Genomic DNA, 26,477 nt, shown 5'->3' with positions numbered 1-26,477 from the left:
GAGCATATTTTTACTATACCTGTGACACCAATTTTGTGACTCCTTCAAAACATAATCAGGGACACATTACTTGCACACAGAAAGGATGGGACCCAGCAGAACCATGCCAGAGTAAGTAAACCTTTTTCCAATTGTGTATCTGTAAATATTTCAAATAGTAGAGGGAGAAAATTGCATAAGTGAGTACCATTAAGCCTTGTATGACAAAATAAGGCCAAAGGATGAGTTTTATGAGCAAAAAGACTCATACACGATTTTCTTTTTATAAGGAGCTCTTCATAAAAATTACTTTATAGATAAAGATGGAAGCTTTTCAAAAACACCCATATCATTCATATGCATTTTAATTATAAAAACTGAAGATAAATAATATCAAATATTGATTTTATCTTTTTACACATTTCGTAGTAGCTTTAGTTTTTCTTGAGCTGAATGTTATTTTGGATACTTAGATGTTATAGATTAAATATTGTACAAATAGTTTTTAACTTATTATTTTAAATGTTTTTATGGGTTTTATGGTTTTTAGGACAATGTACTTTCAATTATTTGAAAAATGGAAAGCATCCAAGGTATGCAGAAAAATATTCCCAAGGTGAATCTGTGAGAGTTCAATGCAATTCTGGTTACAGTCTTCAAGATGAGCAGACTATAATGACATGTACAGAGAATGACTGGTTCCCTCCCCCTGAATGCATTCCTCTCAGTAAGTACATGGTCTGAAATCCCAGTATATTTATGGTTTTCTAATCCACATTTTTATTAACTGTAGCAAAATGTTTATATCAACTTTCTGATTTCTGCCAATGCATATACTCATCCTTATTTTTTCCGAGTGTGTATGATATACAAATTTCTTGATACATATATAGCAAAATAAATGTTTACTGATAGGTATTAGTCAAGAAAACAGTAAAAGAAAGACAAAGAGGAAAGCTATAATAATAGAGGTACACCAGAAGTGGAGGGAAAAAGATGGCAGTGAAGTAGGAAGAACCTAAGCTTGCCTTGTCCCCTGAATACACTGAGATAACCATCAGATCGTCCTAAATTCCCAAGAAATTGGCCTGAAGACTAACAGAACAAATTCAACAACTAAAGGTCATAGAGAGACCACATCGAAGAAGTAAGATGTAAGAAACACAGTTTGAAAGGAATGGATTGTGGCCACTGAGGTGGGGAGAGAGCTATGGTCACAGAGAAAGACAAGAGACAGATAAACACACAAGGGAGCACATGGGGAAATGAATCATTTTGGCAATTGTCTTAGAAAGTGAGAGAGCCCAAATTTCATAATTCCTATGACCAGTGGGGTTTAAAGACTGGGATTTTAAAGGTCAGTGTGCTTGGTCCTGGGACAGTTCAAAGGGCATTGGGACTTGGAGAAAAGACAACCAAACAGCCTGAGAACATACAGCTGAAAAGAGCAATCTGAAGAGCACACAGGGCACACAGTGAGGAGTTTATTGCAGAAAGGCAGTTTCCCCAGAGATCCCTTAGGGAACAAAGGAACTGGTAGGTGCCTTCTTTGCACCCCCGACACTTCAACATAAACACAGAGCCACCTGTGCGAACCAGCCCAAGCCAGTGCTCACGACCTAACTTGCTCACACCAACTCCCTGTGCTCCACTGGAAACACACTTCCAGTCATACTTTCCTCAGTCCCTGAGCAGCCAGACTCCTCCCCCAGAAGACGAACCCAAACCACTGCCCCCACCACATCTCCCCAACTGGAATTTTGGGGACCCTTGATTCCAGGAATGGTCATAAGAGGTCTCAGTTCACAGACACATAGTTAAAACTCACCATAGGCCAGAGACCAAATACTGACCACCACAGGCAAAGAGGGCCTCTACACTTGACTGACCTGAAGGATAAAGCAGTCAAGACACAACAGTGGTGTGCATACAGCACACACTGGAGAACTCCCTAATGTGCCAGGCCCTGGGACACAGGGGTCATAACACTGCAAGGCACTATAGAACCTCTTCTGCATAAGTCCATTACTCTCAAGAATAGGAGAAGAAGCTGACTTTCTGAACAAAGAAGCATGCACAGAAATTTAGACAAAAATGAGAAAACAGAAGAATTTGCCCCAAGTGAAAGGACAATACAACACCACAGCCAGAGATGTAAGTAAAATATATATTAGCAATATACCTGATAGATAACTTAAAGTAATGATTATAACGACACTCTCTGGACTTGTGGAAAAAAGTCAAAGACCTGAGTGAGACCTTTAACACAGAGATAAAAAATAACATACCAGAGATCAAGGGCTCAATAAACAAAATGAGAAACACACTTGGAATATACAGCACGCTGGAAGAAGCAGAGGAAAGAATTAATAACCTAGAAGACAGAGTAACAGAAAGTAATCAAGCACAAAAAAAGAGAGAAATAATAATTGTGCAAAATGAGAAAAGACAAAGGGAACTCAATGACTCCATCAAATACAGCAACATTCATATTATAGGAGGCTCAGAAGAAACAGAGAGGGAAAATGGGGCAGAAAATATATTTGAAGAAATAATAGCAGAAAATGTTCCTAATCTAGGGGAGGAAGCAGATATCCAGACCCAGGAAGCATAGAGAACTCCCCAAAATCAACAAAAGCAGAACCATACCAAGACATCATAATTAAATTGACAAAACATAGTGATATATACACAATTTTTTTTTCTTTTTTTTTTTATAATTTTTTATTTTTTTATAAACATATATTTTTATTTTTAAAGCAGCAAGACAGAAACAAAACAAACAAACAAAAAGACAGTAACATATAAGGAAAAACCCATAAGGCTACCAGGGGATTTTCAGCACAATTGTCCAAGTCAGAAGAGAGAGGCATGATAAAGTCAAAGTGCTGAATGGGAAAAACCTGCGGCCAAGAATATTCTATACAGAAAGCCTATTATTGAGAATAGAAGGAACAACAGAGTTTCCCAGACAATCAAAAATTAATGGATTTCATGACCACTAAACCAGCCCTGCAAGAGATATTAAAGGGGACACTGAGTGAGAAGAGACCAAAATTGACAGTATGAATGCATGAATCATAAAGCACTAAAAATGTATATTGTGTAAAAAAAATTCTGTCAAGGAATTCACAAAATAAAAGGACGTAAAATATGACTCCAGATACCTGGGGAAAAGAAGAGTAAGAATGGGTTCAAACTTAAATGACCATCAACTTAATATGGAATGTTACATGCAGAAGATGTTATATACAAACCCAATGGTAACTGCAAATCATAAACCACTAATAAATATACAAATAATAAAGAGAAAGAAATCCAATATGTCACTAAAGAAAACCAGCAAACCATAAAGGAGAGAAAGACAAAAAAGGATCAGAGAAAATCTTCAAAAACAATCACAAAAAAGCAATAAAGTGGCAATATATACATATCTATCAATAATGACTTTGAATGAAAATGGACTAAATGTTCCAATCAAAAGAGATAAGTTGACAGAATATATAAAACAAGACCCATCTATATGCTGCCTACAAAATTCATTTTGGAACAAAAGTCACCTGAAGATTGAATGTGAGGAGATGGAGAATATTTATCATGCAAATGAGTGTCAAAGGAAAGCTAGGGTATCAATGCTTATTTTGGACAAAATAGATGTTGAAACAAAGACTGTAACAAAACACAAAGAAGGACAACATATAATAATAAAGGTGATGATCCAACAAGAAGGTGTAACAATGATAAATATTTATGCAACTAACATGGGAGCTCTCAAATTAAAAAACAAACAAACAAACAAAAACCACAACTGTTAATAACAAACATAAAAGAACTAACCAATAATAATACAATAATAGTTGGAACTTTAACACCCCACTTACATCAATGGATGGATCATATAAATAGAAAATCAAAAAGGAAAAAATGGCTTTGAATGACACACTGAGCCAGATGGCTTTATACATTCAGAACATTCTATCATAAAACATCAGAATAGACATTCTTTTAAAGTGCACATAGAATAAAACACATATTGGGCCACAAAAAAAGCTTCAACAGATTCAAAAAGATCAAAGCCATACCATGAATTTTTTCAGAACACAATACTATAAAACTAAAAATCAACCCCAAGAAAAAAATCCAAAAAACCACAAATACATGGAGGTAAAGTAACATGCTACTAAACAGTGAATGGGTCAAGAGCAAATAAAAAAAGAAATGGAAAAGTTCATGGAAATAAATGAAAATGAAAACACAACAGTTCGAACCTTTGGGATTCAGCAAAACCAGTCCAAAGGGGGAAGTTTATAGCCATAGAGTCTAGCTCAAAAAACTAGAAAAATGTCAACTAAACAACCTAAACTTACACCTAAAGGAGCTGGAAAAACAACAAGAAAAAACCTAAAACCAGCAGAAGGAAGGAAATAATAAAGATTAGAGAAGAAAAAATGATACAGAAACTAGAAAACAATAAAACAGATAAATGAAACCAGGAACTCTATCTTGGAAAAAAAAAATTGATAGACTTTATAAACCCTTTGGTAAACCAAGTGGTATTAAAATAAAAACTTAAAACTTAAAAAAGTAAAAATAAAATAAAATAAAAATAAAATTAATTAATTAATTAATTAATTAATTAAATCTTAAAATTTTTAAAAAGTAAAATAATAAAATAAAAAATAAGAACTTGAGCACATACATACATACATTTAATCTAGAAAAAAATAGTGACACCAGCAACATAGCAGAATACAAGTTTCTATTCTTCCTGGCAAAGAACACCAATCTTAACAATAGCCCACAGACAAGAGCATCTTTCTGGGAATCTGGGAATCTAACAGAAGTTTCAGCACACTGTTAGAGCAAGAAGATCCAACAATGGGTGCATTGAAGTGGGTGAGAGGAACAGTTTTAATGATCTGAGTCGCTATTCCCCCAAAGTGGCTTGGTTCAGTGCCAGGAGAGACCCACTCAGCCTGCAGCTTCTCCACTGGGGAAGAGTGTGTGAGTTAGAGTCTGGCTGCCTCAGCTGTGTGGATCTCTGACCAAAAGGCTCATTTCTTTCTCACCACATCCAGAATACCCTCAGGTGATCTTCATGACTTAAGGGATTGGGGAAAGCTTGGAGCACAGGAATCAAGCCTCAGAAGCCATCAAGGGACAAAGATCCTACTAACCACTTGGCACTAACCACTGGAGATGACTGGCCTACAGATCCCGCTCAACTAATTGTATCCACAACATTCCTCACACCTGCAATCCAATGTACCAATGTACCTTGTGCATGCCCCAAAGGTAGGGAATGCAGCAATTTTTAGATGGCTAGAGAGCATACCTAGAAAGCAAAACTGACCGACAAGAGTGCTAGAAAGCACATACTTGAGCATTCAGCATTGGAGCCAGCAAACTGGAAGCTGGCTATCAGGGTTGAAAGAAGGCATACAATCTAAGATTTCCCTCCCAAGTGGTAGAAAAACATAGGGAGCAGATATATCCATTTTCTTTTAAAAGCCTTAGAATCCCTAACAGGTGTGACAGAATGTATTTCTCTCCCAAGGTCAGTCAGGAAAGACTAGAGAATGTGAGAGCTTCTTCAAAGATGAAGGCAGTGATGCAAGACTTTAACGAACATGAGAAATCAAAGAAACATGACACCAATGAAGGAACACAGTAATATTCCAAAAACGTAACACCAAATAATTAAGATCTATGATTTTTCCTGATAAGGAATTCAAAACAGTAGTTTTATGGAAGCTCAGTGAGCTATAAGAAAACACAGAAAGAGAATTCAAAGAAGTCAGGAAAACAATGAGATAGAATCATAAAAGGAACCAAACAGAAATTCTGCAACTGAAGAATACAATAAATGAAAAGAAAAATACAACAGAAAGCATCAACATCAGACTTTATAAAGCAGAATAAAGAATCTGTAAAGTAGAAGAGAGGCCATGTGATATTTTCTACTCAGAGGAGAACAAAGGAAGAAGAATTAAAGAGTAGAGAGGGCCTATATGAATTTAGGAGGCTATCAGAGGAAACATTTTAGGCATCATGTAAGTCCCAAAAGGAGAAGAGATGGAGAATGGGGAAGAAAGTTTACTTAAAGAAATAATGGCTGAGAACATATCCATTCAGGAAGAGATAAGGACTATCAAAATCAAGAAGCTCATAAGTCCCCAAACAGATTTAACCCAAAGAAATCATCTCTTAAGACACCTTACAATAAAACTGCCCAAACCAAGACAGAGAATTTTGAAAGCAGCAAGAGAGAAAAAAATACCTCACATACGAAGGCAGTTTTATGAAAGATTTTATAGTGATAAATGCCTACACTTATGAAAAGAAATGATTTCAAATATACAACCAAATTTAATATATCAAAAAAAAAACTAGAAAAAGAACAAAGTCTAAAATTAGCAGAAGCAAGGAAAAAACAGAAATCAGAGAAGAAATATGTGAAAGTAAAACCCAAAAAATCAAATAAATTAATACCTACCTTTTTTGAAAAGATAAACAAAATTGATAAACCTAAAGCTGCTAACCAAAGAAAAAAGAACATAAAAGAAACAAAATAAGGAAAGAAATTGGAAATATTCAATTGATTCCATACAAATTTTAGGATTATTTGCTTCAGCTCTTTGAAAAATACTGGTGGAATTTTGATCAAAATGGCATTAAAAGTATAGATTGCTCAGGCAGTATAGGCATTTTAACAATGTTTATTCTTCTGATCCAAGAGCATGGAATGGTCTTCCATCTTTTCGTGTCTTCTTCACTGTCTTTCATGAGTGTTCTGTAGTTCCTAGAGTACAGATCCTTTAGCCCTTTGCTTAGGTTTATTCCCAGGTATCTTATGGTTCTTGGTGCTATAGTAAATGGAATCGATTCTCTAATTTCCCTTTCTGTATTTTCATTATTAGTGTATAAGAAAGCCACTGATTTCTGTACATGTCATCTGTTAAGAAAGAGAGTTTGACTTCTTCATTGCCAATCTGGATACCTTTTATTTCTCTTTGTTGTCTGATTGCTGTCGCTAGGACTTCTAATACTATCTTGAACAAGAGTGGTGAGAGTGGGCATCCTTGTTGTGTTCCTGATCTCAGCGGGAAGGCTGCAAGCTTTTTCCCATTGAGGAAGATATTTGCTCTGGGTCTTTCATAAATAGATTTTATGAAGTTCAAAAACAAAAATAAAACTGGCGGCATCATGTTACCTGATTTCAAGCTTTACTACAAAGCTGTGATCACCAAGACAGCATGGTACTGGCATAAAAACAGACAGATAGACCAGTGGAACAGAGTAGAGAGCCCAGATATGGACCCTCAACTCTATGGGCAAATAATCTTCGACAAAACAGGAAAAAATATAAAGTGGAAAAAAGACAGTCTCTTCAATAAATGGTGCTGGGAAAACTGGAAAGCTATATGTAGAAGAATGAAACTCGACCATTCTCTGCACTGTACACAAAGATAAACTCAAAATAGATAATAGACCTCAATGTGAGACAGGAATCCTTCAGAATCCTAGAGGAAAACATAGGCAGTAATCTTTTCAATATCAGCCACAGCAACTTCTTTCAAGATATGTCTCCAAAGGCAAAGGAAACAAAAGTGAAAATGAACTTTTGGGACTTCATCAAGATAAAAAGCTTCTTCACAGCAAAGGAAACAGTCAATGAAACAAAGAGACAACCCACGGAATGCGAGAAGATATTTGCAAATGACAGTACGGACAAAAGGTTGATATCCCGGATCTATAAAGAACTCCTCAAACTCAACACACACAAAACAGACAATCATATCAAAAAATGGGCAGAAGATATGAACAGACACTTCTCCAATGAAGACATACAAATGGCTATCAGACACATGAAAAAATGTTCATCATCACTAGTCATCAGGGAGATTCAAATTAAAACCACATTGAGATACCATCTTACACCAGTTAGAATGGCCAAAATTAGCAAGACAGGAAACAACATGCGTTGGAGAGGGTGTGGAGAAAGGCGAACCCTCCTACACTGTTGGTGGGATGCAAGTTGGTGCAGCCACTTTGGAAAACAGTGTGGAGATTCTTCAAGAAATTAAAAATAGAGCTTCCCTTTGACCCTGCCATTACACTATTGGGTATTTACCCCAAAGATACAGATGTAGTGAAAAGAAGGGCCATCTGTACCCCCAATGATTATAGCAGCAATGTCTACGGTGGCAAAACTGTGGAAAGAACCAAGATGCTCTTCAGTGGACGAATGGATAAGGAAGATGTGGTCCATATATACTATGGAGTATTATGCGTCCATCAGAAAGGATGAATACCCAACTTTTGTAGCAAATGGACAGGACTGGAAGAGATTATGCTGAGTGAAATAAGTCAAGAACAGAGAGTCAATTATCACATGTTTTCACTATTTGTGGAGCATAACAAATAGCATGGAGGACAAGGGGAGTTAGAGAGGAGAAGGGAGTTGAGGGAAATTGGAAGGGGAGTTGAATAATGAGAGACTGTGGACTCTGAAAAACAATCTGAGGGTTTTGAAGGGGTGGGGGTGGGGGTGGGATGTTGTAAGAACCAGGTGGTGGATATTAGAGAGGGCATGAATTGCATGGAGCACTGGGTGTGGTGCAAAAATAATGAATACTGTTACACTAAAAAAAATTAATTTAAAAAAATTCAATTGATGCCACAGAAATACAAATGTTCATAAGAGAAAATCATAACTGATTACACACCAATAAATGAATAAAGAAATGAATAAATTCCTAGAAATTCAAAGCTTGCCAAAATAAAATCATTAAGAAATAAAAAATCTGAACAAGCTAATAACAAGGAACAAGACTGAATCATTAATTTAAAATATCTCTGCAGGGATGTCTGGGTGGCTCAGTCAGTTAACCTGCAGCCTTTAGCTTATGTCATGATCCCAGAGTCCTGGGATCAACATCCTCATTGGGCTCCTTGCTCTCTCTGCTTCTCTCTCTCTGTATCTGCCTGCTTATGCTCTCTCTCTCTCTTTCTCTGATAAAAATAAATAAATCTTTAAAATATCTCTGCAAAGAGAGTCACCTGGATGGCTCAGTAAGTTTAGTGTCTGCCTTCAGCTCAGGTTATGATCTCAGCATCTTGGGATTGAGCCCCGTGTGGGGCTCTCTGCTTAGCAGGAAGTCTGCTTTTCCCTCTCCTTCTGCCTCTGCTCCCTTGCCACTCACGCTCCCTTTCTTGCTCCCAAATAAATAAATAAAATCTTTTAAAAAAATATTTCTGCAAAGAAAAGTCTGGGACAAGAAGTTTTCATTGTAATTTAAAGAAGAATTAATACCAATTCTACTCAAACCATTAAAAGAATTTGAGGGAGGGGGGCTTCTAATATCACTTTTCAAGATTAGCATGAATGTTAGTGTCAAAGCTAGACAAGCACACTATAAGAAAAAAATATATAAGCCAGTATCACTGATAAACATAGACAGAAATGCTCAACAAAGTATTTGCAAATTGAATTCAACAGCTTATTAAAAGATTCATACACCATAATGAGCTGGGTTTATCCATGGGCCTCAAGGATGGTTCAACATAAGCAAATCAGTAACATGATAAACCAAATTAACAATACAAAATGTAAAAATCATATAATCATCCCAATAGATAGAGGAAAAACATTTGACACAGATCACAATCCATTTATGATATCTCAGCAATTTGGTATTGAAGAAATGTAACTTAACATAATAAAGGCCATAAATAAGAAGCCTATAATTAAGATTATATTTAGTTGTGAAAAGCTAAAAGCTTTTCCTCAAGAATCAGGAAAAAGACTAGAATATAATCTTTCACCACTTTCAAACAAAGGGAAATTATAGGTACCCAAATAAAAAAATAAGTAAAATTATCTCTGTTTGGAAAAACAAAACCCTGTTATAATTCATAAGTGAATTTAGCAAAGTTGCAGGATACAAAATCAATACACAAAAATCTGTTGTGTAATGAATAATGAACTATCAAAAAGAGAAATTTAAAAAACAGTACCATTTACAATAGCATCAAAAGTAATAAGATACTGTGGAATAAATCTATCCAAAGAGATGAAAGACTTGTATCCTGAAAACAATAAGAAAATAATAAAATAAATTGAAGAGATATAAATAAATGGAAAAATAGTTTATGTTCATGGATTAGAAGAATTAATATCATTAAAGTGTGCATACTGTCCAACAGATACAATTCCTGTCAAGATCCTGCTGGCATTTTTTGCAGAAGTAGAATAAACAATCCTAAAATTTATTATGGGACCAGAAGACTCCCAAGTAGCCAAATCAATCTTGAGAAAGAAGAGCAAAGCTGGAGGCATTGTGCTTCTTGATTTCAAACTAATATAGAGTGATTAAAATGAAAACAATATCATATTGGCAGATCAATGGAACAAAATTAGGAGCCAGAAATAAACTCATATGCATATCCTTAATTAAAATTTGATAAGGGAGCCAAAATACACATGAGGAAAGTAGTGTCTTCAGGAAAGAGAAAGCTGGATATCTACAAGCAAAAAAAATGAAACACTATATTAAACCATTGACAAAAATTAGCTCTAGATGAATTAAAGGCTCAAATTTGACTTGAAACCATGGAAGTCCTAGAAGATACATAGGGGAATATCTTCTTGACACTGGTCTTGGCAATAATATTCTTTGGATACAACAGCAAAAGCTGAAATAAATAAACATATCAAATGAAAAACTTCTACTCAGCAAAACAACAGAATAAAAAGGCAACCTCTGGATTGGGGATAAAAATATATGTTTATAAAAAATTTTTAAAAAAGGCAACCTCTGGAATGGGAGAAAATATTTGTAAGCCATAATCTTATGAAGAAAAATATATAGTTGTGTGTGTGTGTGTCTATACACACACACACGTATATAAACATTATTTACATATACATATATATGCCTATATACACATACACACATACACATACATATTATATACATATTACATATATATGCATATAAGTTGTATTATATTATATATATAAAACTCTGTAGCAAAAAACAACCCAAGCCAAATAAAAATGAGCAAAGATCTAAATAAACATTTTTCTGAAGAATACATGCAAATGGCCAATTGGTACTCAAAATCACTAATTATCAGGCATATGAGATCAGAACCACAATGAACTATTATCTCATACCAGATAAAATGGCTTTCATCAAAAAGACAAGAGATAACAAATGTTGACGAGAATGTGGAGTAAAGGGAACACTTATATACTTTTGGTGGGAATGTAATTTGTTATAGGCATATGGAAAACAGTATGGAAATTCCTCAGAAAGTTAATTGAACTACGATATGATACAGCAATCTCATCTTTGAGTATATATCTGAAGAAAATGAAATCAACATCTTGAAGAAGTACCTGCATCTCCGTGTTCATTATAGCTTTATTCACAATAACCAACATACAGAAAAAAACTAAATGTCCATATGGCTGAATGGATAAGGAAGATGTGATAAATATATACATATTTTTTTCCAATGGAATACCATGAGTGAAAGGAAAATCTTGCTATTTACAACATGTAGATAAATAATGATTAAACTTCAAGTTTAACATATATGAAATCAAAAGAAAAAAAGAAAAAGTCAAACTCATAAAGCAGAGACTAGAATAGTAAATACCAGTGGCTTGCAGATGGGGGAAATGAGGAGATGGTGGTCCATGGTGTAAGCCTGCAGTTATAAGATGAATAATTCTGAAGATCTAACATTCAGTCTTGATGACTATAGTAAGTAATAATGTATTGTATAGCTGAAATTAGCTTAAGAATAGATATTAAGCACTCCACCTACAAAAAAAAGTAATCATGTGAGATGATTAATGCAATTTTAATTTTTTCCAAGTGTATATGTGTACCAAGTCATCTCATTGCACATTTATTTTTTTTTTGTGGTTTCTTTTATTTTTATATATAATATTTTATTTTTTATAAACATATATTCTTATCCCCAGGGGTACAGGTCTGTGAATCACCAGGTTTACACACTTCACAGCACTCACCAAAGCACATACCCTCCCCAATGTCCATAATCCCACCCCCTTCTCCCAAACCCCCTCCCCCCAGCAACCCTCAGTTTGTTTTGTGAGATTAAGAGTCACTTATGGTTTGTCTCCCTCCCAATCCCATTTTCTTTCATTTATTCTTCTCGTACCCACTTAAGCCCCCATGTTGCATCACCACTTCCTCATATCAGGGAGATCATATGATAGTTGTCTTTCTCCGCTTGACTTATTTCGCTAAGCATGATACGCTCTAGTTCCATCCATGTTGTCGCAAATGGCAAGATTTCATTTCTTTTGATGGCTGCATAGTATTCCATTGTGTATATATACCACATCTTCTTGATCCATTCATCTGTTGATGGACATCTAGGTTCTTTCCATAGTTTGGCTATTGTGGACATTGCTGCTATAAACATTCGGGTGCACGTGCCTCTTTGGATCACTACATTTGTATCTTTAGGGTAAATACCCAATAGTGCAATTGCTGGGTCATAGGGCAGTTCTATTTTCAACATTTTGAGGAACCTCCATGCTGTTTTCCAGAGAGGTTGCACCAGCTTGCATTCCCACCAACAGTGTAGGAGGGTTCCCCTTTGTCCGCATCCTCTCCAGCATCTGTCATTTCCTGACTTGTTGATTTTAGCCATTCTGACTGGTGTGAGGTGATATCGCATTGTGGTTTTGATTTGTATTTCCCTGATGCCGAGTGATATGGAGCACTTTTTCATGTGTCTGTTGGCCATCTGGATGTCTTCTTTGCAGAAATGTCTGTTCATGTCCTCTGCCCATTTCTTGATTGGATTATTTGTTCTCTGGGTGTTGAGTTTGCTAAGTTTTTTATAGATTCTGGACACTAGTCCTTTATCTGATATGTCGTTTACAAATATCTTCTCCCATTCTGTCAGTTGTCTTTTGATTTTGTTAACTGTTTCCTTTGCTGTGCAAAAGCTTTTGATCTTGATGAAATCCCAATAGTTCATTTTTGCCCTTGCTTCCCATGCCTTTGGCATTGTTCCTAGGAAGATGTTGCTGCGGCTGAGGTCGAAGAGGTTGCTGCCTGTGTTCTCCTCAAGGATTTTGATGGATTCCTTTCGCACATTGAGGTCCTTCATCCATTTTGAGTCTATTTTTGTGTGTGGTGTAAGGAAATGGTCCAATTTCATTTTTCTGCATGTGGCTGTCCAATTTTCCCAGCACCATTTATTGAAGAGGCTGTCTTTTTTCCATTGGACATTCTTTCCTGCTTTGTCGAAGATGAGTTGACCATAGATTTGAGGGTCTATTTCTGGGCTCTCTATTCTGTTCCATTGATCTATGTGTCTGTTTTTGTGCCAGTACCATGCTGTCTTGATGATGACAGCTTTGTAATAGAGCTTGAAGTCCGGAATTGTGATGCCACCAACGTTGGCTTTCTTTTTCAATATCCCTTTGGCTATTCGAGGTCTTTTCTGGTTCTATATAAATTTTAGAATTATTTGTTCCATTTCTTTGAAAAAGATGGATGGTACTTTGATAGGAATTGCATTAAATGTGTAGATTGCTTTAGGTAGCATAGACATTTTCACAATATTTATTCTTCCAATCCAGGAGCATGGAATATTTTTCCATTTCTTTGTGTCTTCCTCAATTTCTTTCATGAGTACTTTATAGTTTTCTGAGTATAGATTCTGTGTCTCTTTGGTTAGGTTTATTCCTAGGTATCTTATGGTTTTGGGTGCAATTGTAAATGGGATTGACTCCTTAATTTCCCTTTCTTCTGTCTTGCTGTTGGTGTAGAGAAATGCAACTGATTTCTGTGCATTGATTTTATATCCTGACACTTTACTGAATTCCTGTATAAGTTCTAGCAGTTTTGGAGTGCAGTTTTTGGGGTTTTCCACATTCTTTTCTTTTTTTTTCTCTCTTTTTTCTTTTTTTTTTTTTCTTTCTTCCTTTTTGAACCTCTTTTTATCCCCTTTCTCCCCTCTCACGATTTTGGATCTCTTCTAATTTGGTTAAAGCATATTTTCCTGGGGTTGTTGCCACCTTTTTAGTATTTTACTTGCCCCTTCATATACTCTTATCTGGACAAAATGACAAGACGGAAAAATTCAACACAAAAAAAATAACAAGAGGCAGTACCGAAGGCTAGGGACCTAATCAATACAGACATTGGTAATATGTCAGATCTAGAGTTCAGAATGACAATTCTCAAGGTTCTAGCCGGTCTCGAAAAAGGCATGGAAGATATTAGAGAAACCCTCTCGAGAGATATAAAAGCCCTTTCTGGAGAAATAAAAGAACTAAAATCTAGCCAAGTTGAAATCAAAAAAGCTATTAGTGAGGTGCAATCAAAAATGGAGGCTCTCACTGCTAGGATAAATGAGGCAGAAGAAAGAATTAGTGATATAGAAGACCAAATGACAGAGAATAAAGAAGCTGAGCAAAAGAGGGACAAACAGCTACTGGACCACGAGGGGAGAATTCGAGAGATAAGTGACACCATAAGACGAAACAACATTAGAATAATTGGGATTCCAGAAGAAGAAGAAAGAGAGAGGGGAGCAGAAGGTATACTAGAGAGAATTATTGGGGAGAATTCCCCCAATATGGCAAAGGGAACGAGCATCAAAATTCAGGAGGTTCAGAGAACGCCCCTCAAAATCAATAAGAATAGGCCCACACCCCGTCGCCTAATAGTAAAATTTACAAGTCTCAGTGACAAAGAGAGAATCCTGAAAGCAGCCCGGGAAAAGAAGTCTGTAACATACAATGGTAAAAATATTAGATTGGCAGCTGACTTATCCACAGAGACCTGGCAGGCCAGAAAGAGCTGGCATGATATTTTCAGAGCACTAAATGAGAAAAACATGCAGCCCAGAATACTATATCCAGCTAGGCTATCATTGAAAATAGAAGGAGAGATTAAAAGCTTCCAGGACAAACAACAACTGAAAGAATTTGCAAACACCAAACCAGCTCTACAGGAAATCTTGAAAGGGGTCCTCTAAGCAAAGAGAGAGCCTACAAGTGGTAGATCAGAAAGGAACAGAGACCATATACAGTAACAGCCACCTTACAGGCAATACAATGGCCCTAAATTCATATCTCTCAATAGTTACCCTGAATGTTAATGGGCTAAATGCCCCTGTCAAAAGACACAGGGTATCAGAATGGATAAAAAAACAAAACCCATCTATATGTTGCCTCCAAGAAACACATTTTAAGCCCGAAGACACTCCAGATTTAAAGTGAGGGGGTGGAAAAGAATTTACCATGCTAATGGACATCAGAAGAAAGCAGGAGTGGCAATCCTTATATCAGATCAATTAGATTTTAAGCCAAAGCCTATAATAAGAGATGAGGAAGGACACTATATCATACTCAAAAGGTCTGTCCAACAAGAAGATTTAACAATTTTAAATATCTATGCCCCCAACATGGGAGCAGCCAACTATATAAACCAATTAATAACAAAATCAAAGAAACACATCAACAATAATACAATAATAGTAGGGGACTTTAACACTCCCCTCACTGAAATGGACAGATAATCCAAGCAAAAGATCAGCAAGGAAATAAAGGCCTTAAACGACACACTGGACCAGATGGACATCACAGATATATTCAGAACATTTCATCCCAAAGCAACAGAATACACATTCTTCTCTAGTGCACATGGAACATTCTCCAGAATAGATCACATCCTCAGTCCTAAATCAGGACTCAACCGGTATCAAAAGATTGGGATCATTCCCTGCATATTTTCAGACCACAATGCTCTAAAGCTAGAACTCAACCACAAAAGAAAGTTTGAAAAGAACCAAAATACATGGTGACTAAACAGCATCCTTCTAAAGAATGAATGGGTCAACCGGGAAATTAAAGAAGAATTGAAAAAAATCATGGATACAAATGGTAATGAAAATACAACTGTTCAAAATCTGTGGGACACAACAAAGGCAGTCCTGAGAGGAAAATATATAGCAGTACAAGCCTTTCTCAAGAAACAAGAAAGGTCTCAGGTACACAACCTAACCCTACACCTAAAGGAGCTGGAGAAAGAACAAGAAAGAAACCCTAAGCCCAGCAGGAGAAGAGAAATCATAAAGATCAGAGCAGAAATCAATGAAATAGAAACCAAAAAAACAATAGAACAAATCAAGGAAAGTAGGAGCTGGTTCTTTGAAAGAATTAATAAAATTGATAAACCCCTGGCCTGACTTATCAAAAAGAAAAGAGAAAGGACCCAAATAAATAAAATCATGAATGAAAGAGGAGAGATCACAACTAACACCAAAGAAATACAAACTATTATAAGAACATACTATGAGCAACTCTACGGCAATAAATTTGACAATCTGGAAGAAATGGATGCATTCCTAGAAACATATAAACTACCACAACTGAACCAGGAAGAAATAGAAAGCCTGAACAGACCCATAACCAGTAAGGAGATTGAAACAGTCATTAAAAATCTCCAAACAAACAAAAGCCCAGGGCCAGACGGCTTCCCGGGGGAATTCTACCAAACATTTAAAGAAGAACTAATTCCTATTCTCCTGAAACTGTTCCAAAAAATAGAAATGGAAGGAAAACTTCCAAACTCATTTTATGAGGCCAGCATCACCTTGATCCCAAAACCAGGCAAGGATCCCACCAAAAAAGAGAGCTATAGACCAATATCCTTGATGAACACAGATGCGAAAATACTCAACAAAATACTAGCCAATAGGATTCAACAGTACATTAAAAGGATTATTCACCACGACCAAGTGGGATTTATTCCAGGGCTGCAAGGTTGGTTCAACATCCGCAAATCAGTCAATGTGATACAACACATCAATAAAAGAAATAACAAGAAACACATTATACTCTCAATAGATGCTGAAAAAGCATTTGACAAAGTACAGCATCCCTTCCTGATCAAAACACTTCAAAGTGTAGGGATAGAGGGCACATACCTCAATATCATCAAAGCCATCTATGAAAAACCCACCGCAAATATCATTCTCAATGTAGAAAAACTGAAAGCTTTTCAGCTAAGGTCAGGAACACGGCAGGGTGTCCATTATCACTACTGCTATTCAACATAGTACTAGCGGTCCTAGCCTCAGCAATCAGACACCAAAAGGAAATTAAAGGCATCCAAATCGGCAAAGAAGAAGTCAAATTATCACTCTTCATTGCATATTTTATATATAGAATTTTATCAATTATACATCAATGAAGTAGTAAAGAAAACCATTAATACAGTACAAAAGATAAGGAAATAAGAATGAAAGTAATAACTATAAAACATACTCAAATAACAAAGGAAGTCATCAAAAGTGGAAGAGATTGAAAAAAATCACAAAACAGAAGATAATTATCCAAATTTGAATAATTAGTGTTCACCTGTCAATAATTCCTTTAATGTAAATGGATTAAACTTAACTATTAAAAAGTATACAGTACCTGAACAGGTAATAAACAGGAACTCACTTTAGATTTAAAGACACAATAGGCTAAAAGTGAAGAAATGTAAACAGATATTTCATGTGAATGGCAACCAAAGAATGTTGGAGTGTCTATACTTTTATCAGTAAAATTAAAAATTAACTTTATGTCTCAAACTGTCTCTCAAGATACAGAAGGTCATTATATAATAATAAAGAAGTCAACTCAAAAGGAAGATGTAGCAATTCTCAACATATGTGGATCCAACATTGGAACTCCTAAATATATAAAGCAAATATTGGCAGATCTAAAGAGGAGAAGTTGATAGCAACACAATAAAATTAGGAGACTTCAATACCCCACTTTGAATAATGGGTAGCACACCCAGACAGAAATTCAAGAAAGAAGCCCTAGATTTGAACAACAATACAAACAAAATGATATGTTTTGGGATTTCTTCTTAACCTGTGAGTTATTTAGAAGTGTTGTTTAACTTCAAAACTTTTAAGATTTTTCCAGTTATTTTCTGTTAACAATGTCTAGTGGTCAAGGTATCTACTTAGAATGATTTTCGATCTTGAAATTTGATGAGCCTTGCTTATAGTTTATTTTGGTGAATATTCCATGTGCACTTGGAATGAATATGTATCTGAACCTGTTGAAGGTTGCATTCTATCAGAATATAAAAGGTCGATTTGGTTAATATTTTTCATATATTTGGGGTGCCTGGGTGACTCAGTTGGTTAAGTGGCTGACTCTTGATTTCAGCTCAGGTCATGGTATCAGGGTCATGAGATCAAGTTCCACATTGGATTCCATGCTGAGTGTGTAGCTTGCTTAGGATTCTCTCTCTCCCTCTCCACATCCCTCCCACTCCATTCATTCTCTCTCTCTCTCTCTTAAAAACAAAAATAGTATTCATATATTCTATATCCTTATTTGTCTATCTCTGTGTCTATCAAATACTTGGAGAAGTGTATTTAAATGTCAAGCTTTGAGGATGGATTTGTTCACTTCTCTTACTCCTTTATATATTGAAGACATATTATTAGGTTTATGTACAGTGGTATGCTGGCAAATATGTAACAATCAACTATTCAAAAAAAAAAAAAGAAAGAGTCTTGATTTGTAGAATTTTCCAACACTCAATGTGTTAATACTCACAATATTGTCAAATTTGAGTTAGCAATGTGACATCACTGAATACTGCATTGGGAAGAAATGTTTATAAATTATCTCCTGTGAGTTGGTATGAGCCAACTCCAGCAATCATTCTAAATGTTCATACACATTTAGAATTATTTCATCTTTCTGTTCAAGTAGTTCTTTCACTATTGTGAAATAGGCTTCTTTTATCTAACAATACTTTCTGCCTTAAATTATTATTTGTCTGATATTAATATATTAACCCTATCTTCTTTGGCTAATATTTTCATCGTGGATTAGTTTTCATCATTTACTTTCAACTGTCACTCCCGTTTTTTTTTTTTTTTTAAGATTTGTTTATTTATTTGAGAGAGAGAGAGAGAGAGCATGAGCAGGGGAAGGGGCAGAGGAAGAGAATATCCAAGCAGACTCCTGCTGTGCAGGGAGCCCAGTAGGGTGCTCAAACCCCAGAGCCATAAGATTAGGTCCTGAGCTGAATCCAGGAGTCAGACACATAACCACCTAAGCCACTAGGTGGCTGGGTCCCATTTTATCAAAAGTAATCAGCATCGGTTTTATTTTCTGTTTTTCCCCAGTCAGTTCTTGTACTATAATGGGAGTGATGAATCCATTTGCATTTATGGTAATTACTGATACAGTTAAACTCAAGTCTAACATACTGCTATTTTTTTGTGTGTGTGTCATCTATTCTATTCCACCTTTCCTGCCTTTTAAAAATATTAATCAAAGGGCATCTGGGTGAGTCAGTGGGTTAAGCCTCTGGCCTTCAGCTCAGGTCATGATCTCAGGGTCCTGGGATTGAGCGCCACATCGGGATCTCTGCTCAGCGGGGAGCCTGCTTCCCTCTCTCTCTCTCTGCCTGCCTCTCTGCCTATTTGTGATCTCCGTCAAATAAATAAATAAAATTTTTGAAGAAAAAAAATAATCAACTATTCTTTACCACCTCACAATATCATTTCTATCACTTATATAACTCTTAACATTAATGTTTTACAATAAGCATACTCAGATTATTACAATCTACTCTTAATCAATACTTTCACTAATTCTAAACTATATAAGCATTAAAACAGTTTAAGTTCATCTGTTGTGTCTTGACATTTTTATTATTATTTCTACGTGTTATACTCCTGAACTTTTTGCACTATAAGACATTGTTATCAATTTTAAGTCAATAGAGTTTTTAAAATTCTGTTAAAATATATATATAGCACATTGTTTATTATTTTTTGGTAGTCTTTTAACTAAACCATATATTTATTTTCTTCAGTTCTCCTCATTTAATATTACACTTTTTTGTTTATATATGGGATCATATTCCTTCAGCCTAGAGAGCTTTAGTGGGGATTTTTGTAATGTCAGTCTGCGGTTGTTGAATTCTCTCTGCTTTTGGTTTGTTGGAGAATGTGTTTCTATTCTCCTTCATTTTGCAATATGTTTTTCCTGGGTTCAGAGTTCTCTGTTCCATTCATTTTCCAGCACTTTAGAAATGGCAGTACATTGACTTCATGCCTCAGTTGTTAGTTTTACAAACATAGTTATTTTTATTGTTCTCCTAAAAGAAATGTGTGTTCTTTTCTTTGTCTGCTTTTTTTTAAAGATTTTATTTATTTATTTGACAGAGAGAAATCACAAGTAGTCGGAGAGGCAGGCAGAGAGAGAGAGGGAAGCAGGCTCCCTGCTGAGCAGAGAGCCCGATGCGGGACTCGATCCCAGACCCTGAGATCATGACCTGAGGCGAAGGCAGCGGCCCAACCCACTGAGCCACCCAGGCGCCCCTCTTTGTCTGCTTTTAAAATTTTGCCTTTATCTTTGGATTTCAGCAAAGCCTTGGTATAGTTTATAGCTTTTCTTTGTATTTACCCTTCTGGGATTTTATTCCCCCTTAGCTTTTGAATCTGAGAGTTGATTTTTTTTTTAATTTTTTAGAACACATGATTATTTTTAAAGCATCAGTTTTCTTTGGAATATCTTTATCTTTTTTCTCACTTTATCTATTATTTTCCTGTATTTTCTTTAACATACATAATAGCTAAAGAGCTTGACACTAATTTCAACATATGGTTTTGAGTGTCTTCTTCCATGAGCCATTTATTTTTGCTTCATTTTTTTATCACTTTTTTTTGCTTCTCTGTGTGTCTTTTAATTTTTTTACCCAAAGCTGTACATTTCATATGAAATAAATGTACTGATAATTTTTATATTATTTACCTCCCATTCACAAGTGTTTGCCCTTTCTTGATTTAACCATGAAGTGAACTCAGATGGGTCTGAGTTGCACTTGTATTTTGAGTTGGTCCACTACTAGTTTCAAACGTCTCAAGGTAGAGACCATCATGGCTTTTTATCAAGAACCTGTTGGTCTCTCTTACCCTATCCTGAACACTCTGAGAGATTCATCCTGCTTTTCTGACGTTTTGACCTCTGCTCCTAAATCTCACTCTGAGTGACTTTCAAAGGTAGCAACTGTCTTGATGGCAATAAAGTTGTGTATTTGAAACAAGATTTTTCTCTTATTGGGACTTTCTCTACGACACTATAGAAACTTCCACTCCACTCTTAAGAAACTACTTGGGCTCCAGGAAAGCACACTTATTCTGCAGGGTTTCAGAATTTTTCATGTTGGACATTCCTCCAAAATTGTCTAGTTTTTCTTTTCCTCATCACAGTCACACATTCAGGCAAAGCCTGATCTTCAGTCCATACCCAGAGTTGGCAAATACAACCAGAAAATAAATGGCTAAAAGCAATATGTATGCATGAAATAGGCCCTTCTCTCACTTTGGTTTAGGTCATTTAATCCTTTTTTTTTTTCTCAGAACATCTAGTTCCTTTCAATGTACACACACACACACACACAAAGTTTGTTGTTTTTCCAATTTGCATTAGGTATGTTGTTCTGGTCCATCCTATTCCACCGCATTTGGAATATTCCCACTCAAATTTTTATCACCTTGCCATATTTTATTTTTCTAAATAGAATTTATCTACTGTAATGCATATCATACATCTCTTTAATTACTTATTTAATAACAAATTTTCTGAAGAGAGTGGAAATACCTGAGAACAGGTAACTTGTCTCTTTTTAAATTACTGTTTTCTCTTCAGAACTAAGAATTCTTTTTTGATGAATACATGCAAATGCCCAGTTGATATTCCAAATCACTGTACATCAGGCATTCAAATCAAAACCACAATAAACTATCACCTCATACCTGTTAAAATGGCTTTTATCAAAAAGACAAGAGATAACAAATATTGGTGACAATGTGGAGTAAAAGGCACATTTGTATACTTGGATGGGAATGTAATTTGTTACATGTCAATGGAAAACAGTATGGAAGTTCTCAGAAACTTAATAGAACTACCATAATACACAGCAATCCCATTTCTGGTATATATCTAAAGGAAATGAAATCAGTATCTTGAAGAAATATCTGTACCCTCATGTTTATTATTGCTTTATTCACAATAGACAATATATGGAAACAACCTGCTTCTGTCCATTGATGGGTGAATGGATAAGGAAGATGTGATATATATATATATATATATATATATATATATATATATATATACACATACATACAATGGAATATTATTCAACCATGAGAAAAAAGAAAATCTTGATATTTACTTCAACATGATTAAACCTAGGGTACATTATGTTACACGAGTTCAGACAGTCATGGACAGACAAATATTTCATGATTTAACTTGTATATAAAATCAAAAAGAGAAAAAAAAGAAAAGGTCAAATTCATTGAAGCAGAGAGTGGGATGGTGTTTATCAGTGGCTTGCAAATGGGGAGAGTGAGGAGATGATGGCCCATGGGCTTAAGCCTTCAGTTATAAGATGAATAATTCTGAAGCATGATGACTACAGTAGGTAGTAATGTATTGTATATCTTCGATTTGCTAAGAGAGTCAATCTTAAGCATTCCACCCACAAAAAAGTAATTATGAGGTGAATAATTGATTTTGAAAATCATTTCCAAATGTATATGTGTACCAAGGCATCTCATTGTATACTTTATATATACAGTTTTGTCAATTATACTTCATTAGGTAGGAAGGAAAACCATTAATAAATGTACAAAGATAAGAATCAAAGTGAATAACTATAAAACAATCAAATAATAAAGGAAGTCATCAAAAGTGGAAGAGATTGAAAAACAATCACAAAATGGAAGACAATTATCCAAATGTGATGAAAGAGTGTTCACCAATCAATAATTGCTTTAAATGTAAATGGATTAAACTTATCAAGGTATATAGTACTTGAATGAGTAAAACAAATAAGCACTTGCTTTTTGTTTGTTTGTTTGTTTGTTTTTGTTTTTTTTATTAATTTTTTATTTTTTATAAACATATATTTTTATCCCCAGGGGTACAGGTCTGTGAATCACCAGGTTTACACACTTCACAGCACTCACCAAAGCACATACCCTCCCCAATGTCCATAATCCCACCCCCTTCTCCCAAACCCCCTCCCCCCAGCAACCCTCAGTTTGTTTTGTGAGATTAAGAGTCACTTATGGTTTGTCTCCCTCCCAATCCCATCTTGTTTCATTGATTCTTCTCCTACCCACTTAAGCCCCCATGTTGCATCACCACTTCCTCATATCAGGGAGATCATCATATCATGCTTAGCGAAAGAACTTGCTTTTGATTTAAAGACACAAAAGGCTAAAAGTGAAGGAATTGAAAAAGATATTTCATGTGAATGGCAACCAAAGAATGTTGGAGTGTCTATACTTCTCTCAGAAAAATTAAAAATTAACTTTATGCCTCAAACTGTCTCTCAAGACACAGAAGGTCATTATATAATAATAAAGAAGTCAACTCAAAAGGAAGATGTAGCAATTCAGAACATATGTAGATCCAACATTGGAACTCTGAAATATATAAAGCAAATATTGGCAGATCTAAAGAGGAGAAGTTGATAGCAACACAATAAAATTAGGAGACTTCAATACCCCACTTTGAATAATGGGTAGCACACCCAGACAGAAATTCAAGAAAGAAGCCCTAGATTTGAACAACAATACAAACAAAATGGACCTAATAGATATATGTGGAATTTTCCACCCAACAGTGGAAGAGTCCATTCTCCTCAACTGCACGTGAAAGATTCTATGCAGTATCTTTTCCAACCACAAAAGAGTAAAACTAGAAATCAGTAACAGCAAAAAGAATGGGAACATTCACAAATAAACAGAAAGAAAACAGCACACTCTCAATCAATGGGGTCATAGGAGAAAGTGCAAGAGAATTTGTTTTTAAATCTCTTGAGACAAATGAAAACAAAAATATAATGTATCGAAATTCACAGATGCCACAAAAACAGTGGGAAGAGGGAAATTTTTAGTGACAAATGCCTACTTTGAAATAGAAAATCTTATATAAACAACCCAAATTTATACCTCAAGGAACTAGAAAAACAAACCAAATCCGAAGTTAGAAGGGAAGCAATAATAAAGATTAGAGCACAAATAAATCAAATAGAGAATAATAAAAAAAACCTCTTCCACCATCTCCCTAATAATAGTCTGTATTTTCAAATTTATATGGATGTTGGGTCTTTTTGCCTTTTTTTTTATATCTTAAAGCAGAAACAATGAGTTGATATGCAGTCTATTGTTTTCTATTACAGCTATACAATGGTAAAATTCTCTCTCAGCACTACTTTAGTATCATCTCACAAAATTTTATTTAAAATGTTTTTCTTTTCATTCAATTCAAAGGACTTAATGTCTATTTATTTATTATTTGTTTATTTATTTCCATTTATTTATTAAGTAGGCTCTATGCACAGCATGGAGCCCAGCACAGGGCTTGAACTCACAGCCCTGAGGTCAAGACCTGAGCTGAGCATTAAGAGTCAGATGCTCAACTGACCCAGCCACCCTGGTGCTGCTTTAATGTCTTTCTTTTTTAAGATTATATACTTTTAATCCCATATCCTCAGTGTTTAATATTCCAGGTATCTCATAACCAGTCTACTAGGTGCCCCAAGTGAAGGAATAAAACTAGGAAATGAAATTGTGAAATAAAATAAAATTATGAAAATAGACATACTTCCATGTTTTCTCCTTTGATTTCTTCTTTATCCATGGGCTAGTAAAAGCTGAATTTTGTGAAGAGACCGGGTGCCTGACAGAAGTCTTATTTATTGTTTCAAGTGAAGTTATACATAATTTGAGGACCATCATTTTAGTCTTGGAAAATCAATGAATGTAATGTGTTAATCTGTATCATATTCATCAAACTCCTTGTATCCGCATGGTTTTAAGCACCAGGTTATGATGACAAACATTTCAAATTCTCAGAGTTGTAGTAGCTATGGTGGCAAATTCTCTGAGATCACCACCTCATCTGAGATACCCCAATTAGTTAACTGAATGAAGGGGTTGCTAAAGAGATCCTGAGTACACAGTATTTAAAACAAGCGCCTGGAACGGATCCATTGCCAGTGTAATTCTGGCATGCTGTAGGATTCCAGATCAACAAAATAAACTTCTAATAATTTCCTAAAAGGGATTCTGGATATTTTAAATATTGTTTCTTTATTCCAAAAGAAATTTTAATGAACTATCCTGATTTAATATCTCATGGCTTATTTTCTCTGTCACAAGAATTTGGGTGATTCAGGTTTTCTAGGTTTTCATTTATAAATGAGTCCTTATTTTTTATATTGTTATATTACCTAAGTCTTCATAAAGATGTTTATTTATATGCTTTTCTTTTCCTTATACTTTCCCCCTTTCAGAAAGATGTTTAAAATCGGAGATAGCAATTGAAAATGGATTTTTTTCTGAATATAAATTTGCATATCCCTTGAATAATGAAACACAATATCAGTGTAAATCAGGATATATAACACCAGATGGTAAAACTTCAGGATCAATTACATGTCTGGAAAGTGGATGGTCACCTCAACCCACATGTATTAGTAAGTAATTTTATGTTCATATTCATTATCCTGATGACTGTTATGCAAAAATTTACTTTAACTTAATTCTTCTCTGTGGGCAAGGGCTTACATGGTTCCCATTTGAAAAGATAAATGAAAAAATATGTAATTTTTTTACTATTAAGATTAATCACTTGTAGGGTGGAATATCAGTCCATCTTCAGTTCAAGTTTTCTTCCACTTTAAAACATCCTGTGATTTAATTAATTAAAATAAAACATCCTGTGATTTGGAAACTAGATAGAGAGCCTTATGTGTATTCTCCTAGAAACTCATTTATGTTTAGCTGACATCCTTGTGCCTACTGTACCTGTTTTAAAGTGATTAAACTTTTATGTCAGTCTTTGTACCTAGACATGAAAGTTATGTTTTTAAGTGAAGATCCGGGTCCATAGTGCATAATTTTAATTTAACCCATAGAATTTACATGTTTGATAATCCAGGGTAGGTCCACTTCTAAAAAATCCTCTCCCTGGGGAAATCTCATAAACATCTATTTATTCGAGGCAGAAATGTTTCCAGATAGTACCAAATGCGGCTGTGTTGAAAGATTTCCCTGTTCCTAGATATTTATGAAAGTTTTCTGAGAACACTTTGCTCCATTTATTTTATCCTCCAAAGCTACACAGTGATAGTTTGAACTGATATTTAGCATATTCACTTTAAGTAAAGTGGATATTTGAAAATCTGTTTCTATTGTTTTCATTTACTTATTTTTTTCAATTTCCATGTTTACTATGGGCACTAGCCGCAGGAAAAAAAAAGATAAAACTTGTTCCTGTATCGAACTCATTTTATACTAAATTGTAATCAGTTATCCATTAAAACACTCTTATTATGAAAGAGAAAATCTCTCTCTCTCATTTTTCACTAGTATAGTTTTGC

General features: G+C 35.1%; 1 protein-coding gene across 1 annotated transcript in view; it reads left to right on the top strand.

The window, feature by feature from the left end:
- Nucleotides 1-6: 6 nt before the first annotated feature.
- The window catches only part of LOC309858589 (complement factor H-like), a gene marked incomplete at its 3' end in the record, with an annotated part of 39,961 nt that continues 13,490 nt past the window's right edge, over nt 7-26,477 (top strand). Inside the window, exons 1-3 of the mRNA XM_082751305.1 lie at nt 7-111; nt 530-706; nt 25,389-25,571. Coding sequence (XP_082607431.1) covers nt 655-706; nt 25,389-25,571 — 235 coding nt within the window. The remainder of the gene's footprint in view (nt 112-529; nt 707-25,388; nt 25,572-26,477) is intronic.

This window comes from Mustela nivalis (assembly GCF_964662115.1).
Source record: "Mustela nivalis genome assembly, contig: HAP1_SCAFFOLD_2856, whole genome shotgun sequence".
NCBI classification, from domain to species: Eukaryota; Metazoa; Chordata; class Mammalia; order Carnivora; family Mustelidae; genus Mustela; species Mustela nivalis.
Note: the sequence above shows the minus strand (reverse complement) of the source record. Positions and strands in the feature narration are given on the sequence as shown.